Source organism: Ascaphus truei, chromosome 10, assembly GCF_040206685.1.
Source record: "Ascaphus truei isolate aAscTru1 chromosome 10, aAscTru1.hap1, whole genome shotgun sequence".
In the NCBI taxonomy this organism is placed as follows: Eukaryota; Metazoa; Chordata; class Amphibia; order Anura; family Ascaphidae; genus Ascaphus; species Ascaphus truei.
Window position 1 is genome coordinate 10,601,008 of NC_134492.1, and position 18,099 is coordinate 10,619,106.

At 41.0% G+C, this 18,099-nt stretch overlaps 1 protein-coding gene across 3 annotated transcripts in view; it reads right to left on the reverse strand.

Annotated features, from left to right (window-relative positions):
* The window catches only part of TNNI3K (TNNI3 interacting kinase), a 120,645-nt gene extending 103,427 nt beyond the window's left edge, over positions 1-17,218 (reverse strand). For 2 of the 3 annotated variants that reach the window (XM_075615807.1, XM_075615809.1), the window contains exons 1-5: positions 17,090-17,218; positions 16,685-16,793; positions 11,446-11,531; positions 10,239-10,336; positions 6,464-6,574 (exon numbers count right to left, since the gene is read on the reverse strand). In XM_075615807.1, coding sequence (XP_075471922.1) covers positions 6,464-6,574; positions 10,239-10,336; positions 11,446-11,531; positions 16,685-16,793; positions 17,090-17,129 — 444 coding nt within the window. In that variant the 5' untranslated portion in view covers positions 17,130-17,218. The remainder of the gene's footprint in view (positions 1-6,463; positions 6,575-10,238; positions 10,337-11,445; positions 11,532-16,684; positions 16,794-17,089) is intronic. The other variant, XM_075615808.1, reaches the window with a different exon arrangement.
* Positions 17,219-18,099: the final 881 nt, after the last annotated feature.

Genomic DNA, 18,099 nt, shown 5'->3' on the forward strand with positions numbered 1-18,099 from the left:
CTCTTTCTGGTGCTTGCTCTGGGTTTGCATCAGCGCCTCCATTTTTTGGAGCTCTGCAGTTTGTGTCGCCTGGATCGCCGCTGATTCTGTATTCTGCAGTGCTTCCTGCATTTCTAACTTTTCCTGGATCAATTGCTTCTCCACTTTTCCTGCTTGGTGAAGCTTCTCATCACCTTCACTGATCTGGTCAGTCAAGTCTGAATTTTTCTGTGTCAGACTTACATTCTCTCTTTTTACAGTCTCTAAATTACTCAGGGTATTCTCATAGGTTTTCTTCAATGTACACAGCTCTGTGCTGCGAGCGTAGACCTCATGGCGTGAGAGTTCCAGCTCTGCTTTAAGCGCGCTAGCCTCTTGCCGAGAAACCCCCAACTCTGTGATGAAGTTTTGCACATCTTTCTGGGACATCTCATAGCATAGTTTCCAGTCAGTTCTTGTTTTCTTTGATTCGCTTGGCTCTCTGCCTATGATGGTAGCAGTAGCCTTTGTCATCTCTAGGCGTGTCGTCATTCCTGGGACGATTGCGCCAGGCCCTATGGGCTGTTGCTCATCTCGGCGCCTTTCTGACGCATGTCCTGACAGTGCAGGTTCAAGTGGCTCGGTCACTTCCCCTGTGACTTGAGGAACAGTTTTCTTTCTTTTTTCTTTATTAGCTCCAGAGATATCAGTGGTCCTGGGCACACACTCACTGTTATCAGCTTCCACATCTTGCTTGCACTCACAGGGCGTTGCTTGCTTTTGCAGCTGTTTGTCTTTGAAAATTTTGGGGCACACATCTTCCATGTGACCTACTTCACGACAGGCCCAGCATACTAAATTCATCTGTGGGTACGGCTCTCCTCCAGGGTCGTGATCATAGTATGGCCTGAAGGGACACTGTTTTGTATGGTTACGTACATTACACAACAAACATTTCACGTCGGCCATTTTAGAAACCCGGCAGGGACAATTTGCTAGCTGCAATTTCACTTACTTCAGCAGCTTACAAACAGCACTTGCTAGATGCAAATTTTTTTTTTTTCCTTCAGCAAAACATTTTGGTTTTCTGTTTGGGTTCAGGGTGCTATTGCATCCACACTTCGCACATTCTCTGTGTATGCTAGAAGCACAACTGATATACACAGTGGGACAGACTTCACTCATAGCATCTGTACTTTAGTTCAGCTGGGCGGCCATTTTAACCCCCCGCATTTATTTGCAAACCCACAGACTTTTTAGTGTCTGCCCGCATTCTCCACCATATGTGACAAACGCCCCTCTTTTGTAGTGCTGACGTCTGTCTGGGTTCTTCCCGACACAGTCTTCTAGGGTTATTTAATACAAAAACAGGATCATGCAAAGTATTAAGCTGCTTAACTCAGGCTTCTGCCTGCTTTATTTTCATCCAAGTAAGGTACTGCAGCTTTAACATGTGTAGGTTAGAGGTACTCAGATACTTTCATTCAGCAGTTCACTCATTTCATTGTTACAGTATTTCCCACACTGTTATTTCAAGTAAAAAGAAACCAAATTATATAAACAAAATCCTATCCCTTTCAGGGATCTAACTACACATAGAATCAGTCTCTCTAACAGCTGCTGGCCAACTAACCTGGTTCCCCAGCTTAAAACAATGCTCTCTCATTTAGGGTCACTTAGATACAGCACAGTCTTTTAGCAACAGCAGTAAACATTTGTTTGGTCTTATCTGTTCGTGGTGGGAACTCGGTCCCGTGTCCAGGCAAATCCTCTGGTACTGTGATACTTGGAGGGGCCGTCAACCCCGAAACTGGAAACAGGGGAGCAGCGATACCCCCAGCCTCCAGGCTCTAAGGAGAGAGAGTCAAATGCAAAACCTCTCTGCTCTAAATACCTGTGCATGTGATTAGAAGAGCAGGTGAGGGAGAACTAGAGCCATTGTAATCTGTGGTCTGGATTTTCCATCCAGCTGCCTGAGGTAATGGGAAGCTGTGGAACGGATCATTTTTAGCTATTCCTGCACTTTCTGCTCTAAAATGGGGCAGAAAGCTGCCTAACATCTTTGGACTATGTCACAATATATATATATATATATATATATGTGCAAGAAAAAAGACAACAGCACACAATCCTAGTGCATTACCAAAAATAGGAATTTATTATAAGGTAAAAAATTGTAATGCGCACTTACAAGAAAACAAGAGGTAAAAATCACATAGGGGTTTCTTTGCTTATAAGAGGTACAATACCACTGTTGAGGCTTGAAATCATCTGGCACTCTGTATGTAGGGAGAGTCAGCATGTGTTGGTGTCAAATGACATTGGCTCCAACTTCCACACAGCACCAGAGAAAGTAAACAATACACATATATACACATACACACATAATTAGGGGTATGATTTATTAATGTTCTGCATGGTATGTTTAATACTTGCATTGTTGACTAATAGGGCTGACAGTCATTCTTAGAGGTAGGTGTGCTAGATAGGGTGAGGGGTAGGTGGTCAAACACACACAAGAGGTGCAGAGTGGGGTTAACTCCTTGTTTACCATAGTGGTTGCCAAGCAATGTTTTACTAGTCTCTTTTATATGCTAGGGGAGAGTTAGTCCAGTGATATACGTAAATATTCATTCCTTGGTAGCCCTTACTGGCTATCTGGCCCATGGGTTACTAAGGAGTCAATATATTTTAAAAAGTGGATACCTAACTCCTAAAAAATCTCGATGCAATGATCGCCATCCAGAGATACTCAATTTCTAGGAAAGATAGGTCAAAGAGAGGATGAGGGGTGTTACTTTATATTGAAGACTCCTTACAATTTACACTGCTAAATTCCCCCCTTTACCCCCCCCGCCCGCCTCTTTTGAAAGCCTAGTTGGCAAAATTTGTCTCCCCTTCAAGCCCATTCTTATTGCTGGCATACATAGTACCGCCCCACTACAATCCCTGACTGATATAACTCAGTTTCTTGGCCTAATGTCCTCTGTGAATGGGACGTGTGAGCTGTTAATTCTTGGGGATTTTTTAATTGGCTTGATCCTAAAAACAACAAAATCCAGGCAACTCAAGTCACTAAATGTAACCCAACTAATTTCCCAACACACGCTGACAAACCTAAAATCTCACAACCATTCCTTGCTAGACTGGATTCTCTCCTCTAGTCCCAACAGAATCCAATCCTCTGGCATCCTACTTGACATTTACAGTGACCATTGAATAGTGTACTGTGTAAGGAAACTCAGACCACCCAAATCAAGCCCTAAAGTTCTCCTCACAAGAACATTTATAAACTTTAACCCACAACAGTTTCTGGCTGATCTTACTAACTGCTCTTGGAATAGAATCGACTTAATACATGACCCCGATTCTGTGCTTGTTTATTTCCAAACAGAGTTCTTAAAACTCTGACACCCATGCCCCACTACGCAGAATAAGAGTACAGGGGGGCCCACCGTCCATGGTTTACATTGGACCTTATTGCTCTTTACCATTTCAGTGATGCCTTGTGGAAAAACTACAAAGTAACTGGCACTACAAAGGATCTAAATGTAACGGACGTACTCACCACAAACCAGGACCGGACCGTGGGGCTGAGGTGGAGATAGAGAATCACCGACCTGAGACCACGAACCGGGTCCGGATTGCGGATTCCGTCGTCGTTGGTAGCCGGGTCAGGGTTGGAGAGAACAGGAATAACGATATCCAGGCTGGGGTCAAAGCAGGCGGCACAGGAGCAATGGTCGAGGTCACAGGCTGAGGTCGGCATCAGGGAAGGCTTCAACACAAGGGACGGCCTCCGTCACAGGCTGGGGTCGGCATCAAGGAAGGCTTCAACAAAAGGGACGGCCTCCGTCACAGGGCAGCTACAGCGCGGGGGATCCAGCGCAGGCACTTCAGCATGGGAGGCTTCTGGAACAGGGAACTGGGCAGCTTTAGCACAGGGGCATCAGCACTGGACTTCAGCACAAAAATGGCCTCTGGATGGAGGAGGCTACAGGAACAGGAAGCTTCAGCACAGGGCTAGCACAAGAAGGCCAAGACAGGCCAAGCAGAGGTGCTTGTGACAAGCACAGTATACAGGAATTAAAGAATAATGCTCAATCCTTACCTGGGGGGAGGGCTGACCCTAAATAGCATGGACAGCCAATAGGGGAAGAGCTGCACAGCAAGCAGCATCAAGACAACCTGGAGTATAAGTTCAGAAATGGGCGATTCCAATTGCTGTTCAGGGAGAGCTTTGCCTGGAACCTCTATACCCATATAAGGGTGAGTTCTAGCAAAACCCAGGACCGGAATCCTTACACTTAATAACTACAGATGCCTGCGGAATATTTGCAAAATGCAAACAAGACATGCAAAAGCACATTACTCTGACAATCTTCACCAGAATCAAATTCAGCAAACTTCTAGAAAGTCAACAGTATATTCCAGCCTTCTAGCCATCAACAACCATCTAATATCAAAAAGGATGATACTACTCAGACAAATCCCATTGACATTGCAAACACATTCTGTGAATACCTGACCTGTTGGTGGCCCTTGAGGACTGGAGTTGGCCGCCCTTTCCTTCGATACATGTATAATCATCAGAACTCTGTGCCCAAGACATACATGAAAACAAGAGGTAACTCTCAATGTATTACTTCCTGGCAAAACATTTGATGAATAAATAAAGTTAATTTTATGAACTTTTATCTATTATTGCAGGTATTCACTTTGACAGAATTCCTACCCAATGTCAGGTTCAGGGTCTGACTTCAATGATGTAACGGTTCATGTAAATATAATTTGCATACCCTTTTCACGAATAGCCGTTATAATTAATAATTAACTTTAATGAATACTTTGGTGAAAGGCCGTCATTCCTCATCTTGCCTGTAAAGGAGAAGTCATTTCTTCCAATATTGTTTACTGAGCTACGCTAATCAGAAATTTTTTCATTCATGCACTTCATACATTATTATTCAATTTACAGCAGGATTACATAGACAATGTAAATTGGGGTGCTGATGTGTGTGTGTGTGTGTGTGTGTGTGTGTGTGTGTGTGTGTGTGTGTGTGTGTGTGTGTGTGTGTGTGTGTGTGTGTGTGTGTCTCTGCAAATCAGGCTCGCTCCGATTCATTATAACTTTTTCTACTATAGTAACCTCTTTTGCTATTTAACCTGGCAATTGCAATGAGAGTCAAGACTGAACAATATCCCGGAGGGGAATACTTGAGGGTTTTATGCTTAACTGTTGTGCCAGTCAGACTGGAGAAAAACAATTGAGATGCTGAAATATATTGAAGTGTAGTGAAGCCTTTTAGAGGAGAATGGAAAAGCAATGACCTCGACATTTGGTTTTAAATAGAAGTCTATATCAATTTCCATGGGTGGCAAAACATTGGTGGCCTAGGTCAGTATTTAGGCCTTGTTTACTTCCACATGATTTAGTATAACAGCCTGAAACTCAGTATCTCTCAAAAATCACCCGGCACACTGACACATTGGATCCAGCCCATTCTCTTCTGTTTTTTTTTTTTCAGGAAATCTACGACCTTCGCTTTGTTTGTCTTTTTCTTTCTACAAAAATATATTTCAGTTCTAAGTGCAAAATGGCTAGGAATATTGGAAATGCAACGATGCTTTGTTAAAAAAAAATAATTATGGAAATGTTAAATTATTCTGAATGATGTGCTCATGGTTATACCAAACACGTAATTCTTATATCTTATAGTTGGGCACAAGCTGAAAAGCAAGGTCAAATCGTGTGCAAGAAAACCGCTGGTGTAAAGTTGTAGTCAAGGAACATATTCAAAGACACTAATAAGCACGGACACTTCAACAAATCTGTAGCTGACATGGGAATTTTTTTTAATTCTTGGGAAACACTTTTTGATATAAAAACCATCTCAGACTCATAGTCACTTCTTGTTCTCCATTTATAAAATGAAGATAGAACTATTGAAATGGGCAACATAGTAATTATGGAATGTACAGATGTAGCAGACTCGCTGTTTCCGGCACAGGGGCAAGGCGAGGGGCCATGACCGTGCCTGTCTGGAGGATTAATGCTGGAGGGAGTCTGATCCAACAGCATGGACACCACCCCCCCCCCCCCCCACCCCTGCCCCCTGCAGTTCAACCACGGCAGCCAGTCTCTGGAGCTTCGGTTTACACAGCCTCAGAGACAGTAAGCTTTGCTACATCAGTAGTGACATAACATGGAAAGACCTGGCGCTCACAAGAAAAATAACAAATTCATCAAATATAAGCAGTGATTAGTGCCTCCCGCAAAAAAGTCGAGAGCCTCTCACCCTACCCTGATAAAGGTTTAATTGTAGACCGAAACGTTGGCCCTGTTTGGCTATCTTTATGTCTTATTAAAGAACTTTTTGCTGCAGTGCCCAGCTTCCCTCCGGTTCATTTGCTACGTCTGTAGACAGTAATGTACCTTAAAACATTTAGGTATGTTTGTTGCCATCGATGTTGCATTGTACAGAGTATAGAAGAAAAACGGTACCTCGTGATGTCCAGCCACTGCAGCAACGTGCAGGGCAGTGAGCGCTCCGTAGCCCACCTGCTGAATATCAGCCCCGCCATGTAGCAGCGCCGTCAAAAGCTCGGCATTATCCTGGGAACATACAGGGATTGCTTATTTATCTCCTAGAAATGGCGCCATGCATTTCTTTTACACAAAAGGTGGTGTCACCAGAAGCTGGAAATGTATATATTGCTTCAAATAGAAATTCAACTTTGAAGTATCAGATCCTTTTTTTAAAGAAAACATGTAGTAATGGAAATTATTGGACCCAGGTGTTCAGGGAGCCACAGAATTGGTCTGTAAGGGTCTAAGGCAGGGGAGGCCAACTCCAGTCCTCAAGGGCCACCAACAGGTCAGGTTTTCAGGATATCCCTGCTTCAGCACAAGTGGCTCAATCAGGGGCTCAGTCATTATGACTGAGTCACCTGTGCTGAAGCAGGGGTATCCTTAATACCTGGGCTGTTGGTGGCCCTTGAGGACTGGAGATGGCCATGCATGATCAAAAGATGCATTTATTCCCTTTTGAGAAACCTTCAGAAAATCTGTAATCAATCTATTCATAAATATGACATGTGCAGGCAGATCTGGGAGCCATTTTGCCGTAAAAATCACGCATACAACAAATGCATGCGTCTCGGGGTATCCAATGGATTTCGATGTACGTATTGTGTAGCCTCCGAGTCAACTTTGTTTTGACTAAGAAGAAAATGATGCTATAGGGTTGCGTTAGAGGTGGCGGTGGGTGGCGCACCTATGTAAATGATGCTATAGGGTTGCGTTAGACGTGGAGTTGGGTGGCGCACCTATGTAAATGATGCTATAGGGTTGCGTTAGACGTGGAGTTGGGTGGCGCACCTATGTAAATGATATGTATAAAAGAATTACAAGCATTTGGCACTTGTGCGTTAGAAAGTCTCAACTTTTTATTGGCGCAAAAGTCAAATGGACATAGATGCGAACACTTCGTAATGCTGATTATATATATATATATATATATACATATAAATATATATATATATATATATATATATATATATAACATACACAAAAATGAATACCGCATCAAACAACCAAAAGATAAATGCACTGTCTAAACCTATTTTTAACAGAAAATAACTGAAAATAGCAGAAAAAATATCTGCTAGGCGGTGCTAAAGGAATGAAATAGATATGTAAACACAGAAAAAGAAACCTCTAAAAAGCACTCAGACAAATGATGCAGAAAATAATAATAGTAATTTATTAAATCAAAATAAGATGGAAAACAAAAAACAGCTGACTGAAACCCTGCCTAACTAAACAAAATAAATTAGCATGGGACAATAAAAAAAATATAAATAATCCCAAGAAAAATAAGCTATCATAAAAAACAAAACATATAATGAACAAAACCTCACAAAATGAAACCACTATGGGGACAAAGTACCCATAGTGATCCACAACCGGCCGGTCATATAAAGGAGATAATGAACAGAAAACCAATAGAAGAAAATAAATTTAAACCTCTAAAGGAAACAAGTAAACAGAGAGTGGTTAAATATACCAGGCATACTATGCGAGTGTATGGGGCACTGTAATAAAGAGACCTATGGGCATGAATCTATAAATATAGTACATGACAACAGACATAAAAGGTGCTTCAGTGACCCAAACACAACATCCCAATGGTAACACATACAGGAGAGAGACCCATATACTAAAAAACAGTATAATAACTGGAAGATGGCAATAGTATATGAAAGTGATATACTCAGCTCCTGTGTGACTGGGATGACAAGGAAGTCCTGCATAAGTGTAACCACAATCACAAAATGACAGCTACATCAAAGGGTAGTCCCAGCAAATAAAATGTATAGATAAAGTCCAGCAGGCAGGGCCAGCAGCATGAAGGTACCACCCTAGAAGAAGCCTTAGCGGGCGAAACGCATTGGTATGTACCAGCATAGTATGCCAAATGAGCACACAGTGCCACCTTTTGTCTCAAGCAAAAGGTTGAAACACGTCTGTGAGTGGATTTACTGGTTTTGCATCTCATCCCAGCCTCTGTCTAAAAGCTGTGTTTAAAACAGTATGCATTGGCTTTAGGATTTGCTTGTGTAATACGAGCTTGAGACAAAAAGGTGGCACTGTGTGCTCATTTGCATGTCATTTCCCAGAATCCCTTGCTGCAGTGGAAGTGCTGTGTGCTGGGCGATAATGGGGAAAGATAGGGTTGCAGACCTGTCTAAGACATGCAAATGAACATACAGTAATATTTACAGTTGCTATATATATATATATATATATATATATATATATATATATATATATATATACAGTGGTTGACAAATCACCAAAAAATCTACTCGCCACACAAAAAAATCTACTCGCCACCTAGTACCAAACGTGTGCTGCTTGGGCCAATATTTACTCGCCCGGGGGTTAAATCCACTCGCCCGGGGCGAGCAAATGTATAGGTTTGTCGAACACTGTATATATATATATACATGAGACATACTATGCAAAGAGTAAGAAAACGTGCGCCAAATGTAAGAACATGAATAATGTTGAGCAAAAATCCTGTCACGGAAATGCCGGCGCTCCAGAAGTCTTTGTAGCAAAATATAAAGTTTCATTTGTGGACTGAGTGACAAAGGTCCGTGTTTGGTCCGAAACGTCCATCAGTCCACAAATGAAGCTTTATATTGTGCTGAAAAGACCGATGCAGTGCTGGATTTTCTGACAGGATTTTTGCTCTACATTGATTATCCCTACGAGGTGCACCTGAGGTAATACCCAATCTGTGATGCAAGAGCTCCTACATCTTCTTACAACATGAATAATGACATCTCAACATCTGCTGCTAATGGTTTTAGATGAGAAATTGATTTTTTTTTTGACGCGAGGCACTCATTCAATTCATTTTCAAAAAAACTATTATTTATACACAACCCCCATAGAATAAAAGAGATACTGTACAATGTTCACCGTCATAGAATAAATTATTCACCGTCATTCAATGATAAAGTGATACTTTTGGTTTGGATTCCCAGCAGAGAAAGTGGAAGCTGCAACAAAAAAAAAAGGTCTTGACTTCAAAATGTCTGTCCTAAAATCTCTTGCATGGGATCTGTTTAATAAAAGGAGAGGGAGTGGCTCAGTGAGTAAAGACACTGACTGAGTTTGGAGCAGCGGAGCCCGGTTCAATTCCCGGCATCGGCTCCTTGTGCAAGTCACTTTATCCTCCGATACATTTTATGAGAATTTCCATGCAAACACTATACTTGTGCTTAGTCACAAAGAGAACGTTGCATGGTCGTGCACATCTTTACTGCTCAGATTTGATGAGTGAAAACAATTGCCTTGTTGTGTCCTGTTTGCAGCTTCAGAAGGGCATGTGACTCGATGTTACTCCAGTGGGAAATGAACAATATCAATGCAAAACTGACAAATTACCTTAAATCTGGGGTGGCCAACTCCAGTGCTCAAGGGCCACCAACAGGTCAGGTTTTCAGGATATCCCTGCTTCAGCACAGGTGACTCAATCAGTGGCTACGTCAACGACTGAGCCACCTGTGCTGAAGCAGGGATATCCTTAAAACCTAACCTGTTGATGGCCCTTGAGTACAGAAGTTGGCCGCCCCTGCCGTAAATAATACAAAATCAGAGACGCTTGCGTTGATGAAAACACATTACATGAGAAATATATAACAAACATAAAAGTACTGTATGTAGCAGTGAACCTAATAACACATTGAAATACTACTGGTTTTACCTTGTAAGCTGCCATATGCAGAGCAGTAAATCCGTTTCTTGTTAGTCTTGATGGGCGTAATCCTTTAAGCATGAGAGTTCGAATATGGGACTTGTTACCTGCGCAATAAACACACTCTGAGATTCTGTAACACAGCATACTCTGACGTTTGTGCATTCAATTCCTACGGTTTCCAAACTTTTTAAGGTTACAAGGACAATGAAGGACTTTGCACTTATTTTTTATGATAAGAACTCACATAAACCAACATGCAATCCCAAAAAGGTAGAGTATATATAAGCTGAGAACATACATATTCTAATCTACTCTGAGTCAGACAGGGACCATTGCTCAGAAGAATATATTGAACTTGTTAGAGGGCAGTCCTGCACTGTCCTGTGCTGGTTCTGCTAACCATGGCATTGCTCGGGGCATACTGTACCTATTATTATTCCATTCCAGGGGCCTCCCTGTGTACATAAATGCCAAGCATGAGCTACTGATCAGAGGCATTGGCAGGTGTGACATTGATTTCACTGGATTAATTATTAGTGATACAAGTTTAGTGTCAAGCACCAATACTGTATGTTTCAAGTACTCTATCCCCAACGTCGCCCTAGCGGAGTGTTTGGACGGGAACTGCATTCTGTTATATGAATAGCACATAACTGAATGACTGATCCTGTGGTAAAAATAAAGAGTCTTGCAAAAGAATTTGAATACAGAGCTTATAATATAACCCAGCGGTTCTCAACTCCAGTCCTCAAGACACCCCCCCCTCAATACATCAGGTTTCAAGGATATTCCAGGTTCAGTACAGGTGGCTCAATAATTGGCTCAGTCACCTGAGCTGAAGCAGGCATATCCTGAAAACCTGACCCGTTGGGGGCGTCTTGAGGACTTGAGTGGAGAATCCCGGACTTAACCCCTTTAGTTCTGGTGTGGGATGGTAAACCACGCTACACGTTTCACTAGTGGGTAAGTGAGCGATGCATTGCCCCTCTTGCAGCAAACGTTTTTTGGGTAGAAGAACATTTTCTTGATGACTTGTATAAAAAAAACAAAAACCTATATTGATGCAAAATGGGAAAGTTCAAAATAGCAATACACACTTCCAAACTAATTTGAATATAAAGATTGGCCTGCCTATCCTACCATTTAATTTGTTTATTTGATATTCATGCCTTTCAAAATGCAAGTGGAATGTTTTATAAAGTCACATACTTACCACCACAGTTGCAGCATAAATGAAGTAGAGAGAGTCCATTCTCTGTTCGATAGTTTAAATTGACTTTGCTGAAGGCTTCGTCTGAGCTGTAAAATGCATTTACAGCTGATCACACACGCTTTAGCAGTTGTGGTAGTTTATTTTATTAATGTATATTAATCAGAAATGTGTGCAAATTACAAGGATCTAAACCAATCAGAGAGAAACTTATTGAAAGCTACATTGTTAGGTGGGTGTGTGTATATTTATATATTATTTATAAAAATGATTTACCAGGAAGTAACACATTGAGAGTTACCTCTCATTTTCAAGTATGTCTCGGGCAGAGAGTTATGATAATACATAGTTGTATTAAATAAAGAGGTTATGCATTTAATTCACAGACATTTCTTGGATAGTTAGAGATAATATAGAATTATGGGTGTATGGAGCCTTCAATGTGTAGTGCTAGAAGAGATTCTGCCCCAAGGAGCTTACAATCTATAAGGAAGGGTGAAAACATAGGGTACCGGGGATGAGAGGCCTGGCGAGTTTAAGCTTGCAATAGAGCCGCTGCAACATTAACAAACATCAGCGAATGGCTGACACCCTTTGGCTGCCCACCTTTGGGGCGACGCAGATGTAAGCTGAAGAGGTACCCAATGAATGCAGCAGTGGTTTGAGAGTCCTTTCTCTTCCTGGGTCATTAACATTCCAGTGGGTGGTGTTGACTAAACACATAGCAGCAGCATGCTGGTGTTGTGTAGAGGAGAGTAGCTCATAGGGGAACCCTTTGGGACGATGCAGATGTAGGCTACATACAGAGACATTCATCTACACACACAGATTGTCTTGAATACAAAAGTTTTGGGTCTGAATTCCTGCCTAGTCTTCTTGTACAAGGAGTGGCTCAGTGAGTAATGACACTGACTGTTAAACAACAACACTGAGTTTGAATCCAGGGGAGCCTGGTTCGATTCCTGGTATCACCTCCTGGAAACCTTTGGGTACGTCACTTTATCTCCATGTGCCTCAGGCACCAAGAACACAGAGTGTAAGCTCATCTGGGCAGGGACTGTGTCTGTAACATCCCTATGTGCTGCTTACCATGCACTGTATTGTCATTGTGACACGTTTGAATTATTACTTTTGTGATCTTATGCAGGCCCAGAGGGGGCAAAACGATTTGCCTGGAACATAATTTAAGGCATAATATATATATCTTAATGTATAATCCAGGATAAAATAACTTAATAAAAAATCCAGCATTGTGACATCCAGTAGTTGAGCTAACAGGAGCCAGTAAAAGGAACATTAAGCAATGTGTTTTGCCGTGTGCTTGCTCTGCTAATCTTTTGATGAATACGTTGCTCAGGTTTGCGGTGCCTGGGGCAAGAGTTGTCTTTACATCACACATGACATTGCAGAGTATTTCCTCACTTCATCACATCTTGATTTTGCGAGTCGGGTTGGAAATTGGGCACTTTAGGGATCAGGAGAGAACTCAGAAGCGCAGTAAGAGAGTACACATTTCATGAAGAGAAAAAATACATGTAAAAAAGGCAGAGTGAGAAGGAGAGAAGGTACAGTACGGCTCACGGACTAGATAACCGGGGCTGGGAAGCCCGAGTCGTAGACTTTTGTACAAGCAGCAATAGGACAAAACGGTGGTTACATTTTGCCATTCTTAGGAATTGTTTAGGAAACCATTTCGTTCTTATTTCATGGCAGCACTCAAAAGATATAATGTTATTCCTATGGCTTAGTACAGGGGTGGGCAACTCAAGTCCTCAAGGGTCACTATCAGGTCAGGTTTTAAGGATATCCCTGCTTCAGCACAGGTGGCTCAGCCAAAATGACTGGAGGGGGAGTGGCTCAGTGAGTAACGTCACTGACAATGAACCTGGTTCAATTCCCGGTGTCAGTTCCTTGTGACCTTGAGCAAGTCACTTTATCTCAATGTGTCAGGCACCAAAACAGAGTGTAAACTCAGGGACTCTGTCACAATTGCGGTGTGCTGCATAGTGCATTTTAATCTGGTCTGTAACTGTTACATACGACTATAGCATATCTTATCTTTAACTGTGCATGCAGTGTCTTGTATATAATGTATAACCCTGTTCACTTAATGTAACCATGTATCTGTCATCAAAACTTTGTGCCCAGGACACACTTCAAAATGAGCGGGAACTCTCAATGTATTACTTCCTGGTAAATCATTTTTATAAATAAAAATACCGCTCTCTCTACTGTAATTGTGACACGCTTTGCGTCCCACTGGGAGAAAAGTGATACATGAAATAAAGTTTATTACTGATGTAGCCAGGTCACCTGATGGCTACTATTCTGCCCTTGGGCTGGCAGTAAACCCTGGTACAATCAGCTTGCCAGTAGTTGCTATGGGGTTTTCCCCCTCCCCTTGGAACTGCATTTGAGTGACAGCAGGGGGTGGTACATCCTGTTGCAGCTGGGGCAACAGGATGCCCCCCTCCTGGCTGTACTTAATTCTGAGGGAGGAAGGAAGGTCACACAACTGGGAGTGTCATGGATCAGAAATACCCGTCTGCCTTTTCTGTTCAGCCCCCCTCTCCCTTGGCAGTTCTGCCTGCTAGCTCTACGTGGATTTACTTTCCTTGAAGTTTACTCCCAGTGCAGATGGAATGGATACATTAAGTAGCATTTTTCCTTCCAAGCTGTCACACCCCTGGTTGCTCTGGCAACATCTCCAGTCCTCCAGTTAATGGACTTTCCCATTTTCTCCCCTGTCTTTTCGCAGACAGTAGTGCAGTCTCACTCCATTTTAGTGTGACCCTTGCCCCTCACTTCCTTTTCCACCATTACCTCTGGATGAGTGAGCACTGCTGTAAACTCCTGTATGGTAGGATTATCTTTTCACCTGCCATTAACTACCAAGCACACACAGAGAGACACTATCCCAACATCTAGATCTCTACACAAGTTCCTGTCTTTTACCCCGCTTTCCCCAAATAAAGTAAAGAAAAGAAACAGACTTGTTGTGCTTGGAAAAGAGGGCCAAGTTGACACTATCTGGGCTAAATCATCTACATATGACCCTGGCTTTCAGAATAGGGAGTCTGAGATTGGGGCCTTCCCATGTGCTCTTTCCTCCAGGGGAGAGTGAGTGTGGACCATACCTCTGCCAGGGAGGTGGGGAAGAGCTAGGACGGCTGCGCGTGCCCTTGGCCTGTAGTGACGGTCCAGGGACCATCCTTCAGTGGTAGCTGAGCGTTACTGAATCTGGTAGAAGCCTGCCGTGTAACTTCTGCTGTACATAAGTGAATAAACCGTTCCTGTTTGCATATACCTCCTGCCTGGTGCGTGATCTTACTGGGGGGAGAGGTAATAAGTTCTACCGTGGGAGATCACCTTCAGTTCCTGGATCCTATGGCAGATGGAGGCGCTGCACTGCTAAAGAGATATGTGGGGTATGAACCCCAAAAGTCTGTTCCTGTGTCCCCGCTACCATCGGTGGATGACTCAGCCCTCCTGTTGCCAGCAGGTATATGCACAATACACCCTGTAATGGCCTCTATCTGCGACCGGGTGGGGGAAACACTGTTACAATTATAATACATGGCCTGTTGGCTCTTGAAGACTGGAGTTGGTCACCTGTGGTTTAGTACATAGGGCCGGAGTAAATCCTTTTACATTCAGGCACCATGAGGAGTTAGTTGGTAAAGAAATTATAGCTCATTCACATTCCTTCTCCAGACTACAGGGGGCACTGTACTTTAAATTGGGGAAAGATAGCAAAAGGAAGATCTCCTGGGAAGACGACCAGTGGTAAAAAAATAAATAAAATAAGTCATGGTATTTTTATAAACCTACTAGCTTTACTTCCATTCATGCACATGGATGCTGGAAAGCGCCGGCTCTTTTTTCTCCATAAGATTATTCGCTATTTTTCTTCTCTCTCATGAAAAGGACAAAACATTAAACTACTAAGATGAGCAGTGAACCAATGGAACGGATATTCTCCAAGGACTTGACATTATCAGTACACACAATACCTGGGGTCCAGTGACCTTTTCAGTATGCCTGCCACTCTATCCCAAGTCTTTTGATACTATGAAAGGACAATGTGTAGCTATTGCCTGCCTATTTCTCTATGCTCATACAGTAGTTATGCATCCGGTTTCCTGTACACTTTACCATTTGGTAAATACAACTTTAAATAGATGTTAAAATGTTCTGATGGGAGACTTGAAAGCTTAATGGCGTTGTTAATACGCTAAATTGGGTCCAAGGGGTCTTGTTTTCTTTAATTTGGCATGGAGTATAACCAGCTTCCCATCTTGAAGTACACACGGTCTGTTGTGTTTATTATGGAGTAGTAAACTGTACATTTCATCATGAAAATAATGCCGTTGAAACTAAAAATAGAACAAACTGAAAGATCAATGCATTTAGTGGTTAAATCCAAGTAAACTTGGAAAATGGAGATTGTACATTACAATCCATTACTTTAATACAGTTTGATTAACGTTGCACAGGGAAAGCAAAGATTTTGATTTATAGTACTAAAAAATAATATTCCACTGTTTAACCTATAAAAATAATAGAAACAATGAAATTGGAGTAAAACTTTGATCAATTCCTCCCAATATTTATTGCTGAGAAGAATCGTTCATATTATGTTAGGCAACAATCTACATAATTGCTAATTCAAATAAATATTTCACTGACATAATTATCATCTAATTAACCATGAAATTCAGCACTAATTTTTTGAATATTGCACTGAAAGTTGTAAGCTTGTAAATGTTGTGCTTGAGATGGAAATAACAGTAATAAATATTCAATTTAACAGCTTGCTAAACTGATGTTATTTATTTTTATATCACTAAATGTTTGACAAAATGTGAGATTGCAAAATCTTCTCCATTCCCCAGGCCCTCTGGAATGTGTATTGTCACGCTTTTATGTCGAATTCTTTAATCTCTTCCATTACTCTAAGCTACCCAAACAGCCTTGAGATGTTGAGGGATCGCCTTCGAAGCATGGAAGCCAATAAATCCAATACTTTGTGTGTGTCGGTGCTCTGCAATCCAATAGTAAAACGAAGGGCAAACAAGTACACATAACTACTGAGGAGACTTCTTTGGTAATAAGCTACCTTAAAAGTAGACCTATATGAAAAGTGAGTATATAAACCAAAACACAAAGATTCAGTTCAAATTTAAGTTAGACACCCAAATAATCAAAATTAGAAGTTTAACATAGCTAGATCCACCTTCACCTGAACACGTGTTTAAGTTCCGTTTGCTCTACTTCTTTAATCTGAAGGTCATCTTCCAATCTTTCTACAATAACGGCATAGGACTCACTCAATTTTTTCTTCCACTCATCTATAAACAATATTAAAAAGAAAAATGTCAAGATGATGCAATATGAAATAATCAAAGAAAAGTATTAAACATTCAAGTATTAATATATTATGTTGACTAATTTTTTAATGTATAAGAGTTTAGATGTATTTCATGTATAAGTTGTTCCAACATTTAAAGCTCTGCATTTAAAAATGTGCAGTTCAAATCCGGTTATTCGTCACATACATTTATTGTAGAATATTTATACAACACGAGTGACTACAAAAATCCACTATCATATTGCTGTGTACTTATTACAAAATATAATACATTACCAGTGCAAGTTTGGGTTGGTCTGGATTTATAATTCCCCATTTGTAGAGTATGTCTTCTTTGTTTCAGTAAAGTTCCCCCAGTAATATTATTCTGTCTGCAAGAACACCGTCCCAACTGCTAAAAAAAATACTCTGATAGTCGCTTGCTAAAAATAAACCGTGCTCCAAATGGAATGTCATGGAACAATGACACAGAACAAGCACTCTGTGCCACCAAGTGGAAAACAATGACAGTAGCTAATCAGTTTATGGAAAATCCAGTGCACAAAATAACTTTAAAATTGATTCAATAGCTTCTTATTTGCTTTCATAAAAGAAAAAGATTAGTATTCTTACAGAATTGCCAACATAAATGTGATTGAGGGTGATAATTACACATGGATGTCACTTTAGATGCAGCAGAACAAGACTTTTCATCAACAGTTACAATTAATCTATAGATCATTCAATTTAATAACTGGTCTACTTTACATTCATTTAATGACATGATAAATTGATATATGCAAGGGAAAGGGTTGTTTTTCAATCAGTAGAACTTGTCACGTTTCAACACAGACAATAAATCACACGGCTGAAGTTTTGCTTTTCCATGATAACAATATTAACATATATGTGGCATATAATTGTTTTCTTTTTATGTTTGGAAAAAAAATAATACCTCTTAAAATTAATATAGGATATGTTTAATATCTGTTTCATATTCACACATATATATATATCCACATTATTTCAGACTGAAAGTATAAAAAGCAACCACTGATTACACCATCTGTCTGGGAATGCATACAATTGAATACACTCAAGATATGAATGTACAATGAAATCTAATGTAAGTAAGATAGTGATCCCTTAGAATAATGAAAGGCAATACATCTAAAAACAAAATAACTGCAGTTTCACCAGTCTCAAAAATCGAATACCTAGTTTAGTGATGAATTGCATAGTCATTGTATTTCCAAAATAATGCATTCTGTACATACGACTTAGCAATGGGTAATATTTAAAGTTCT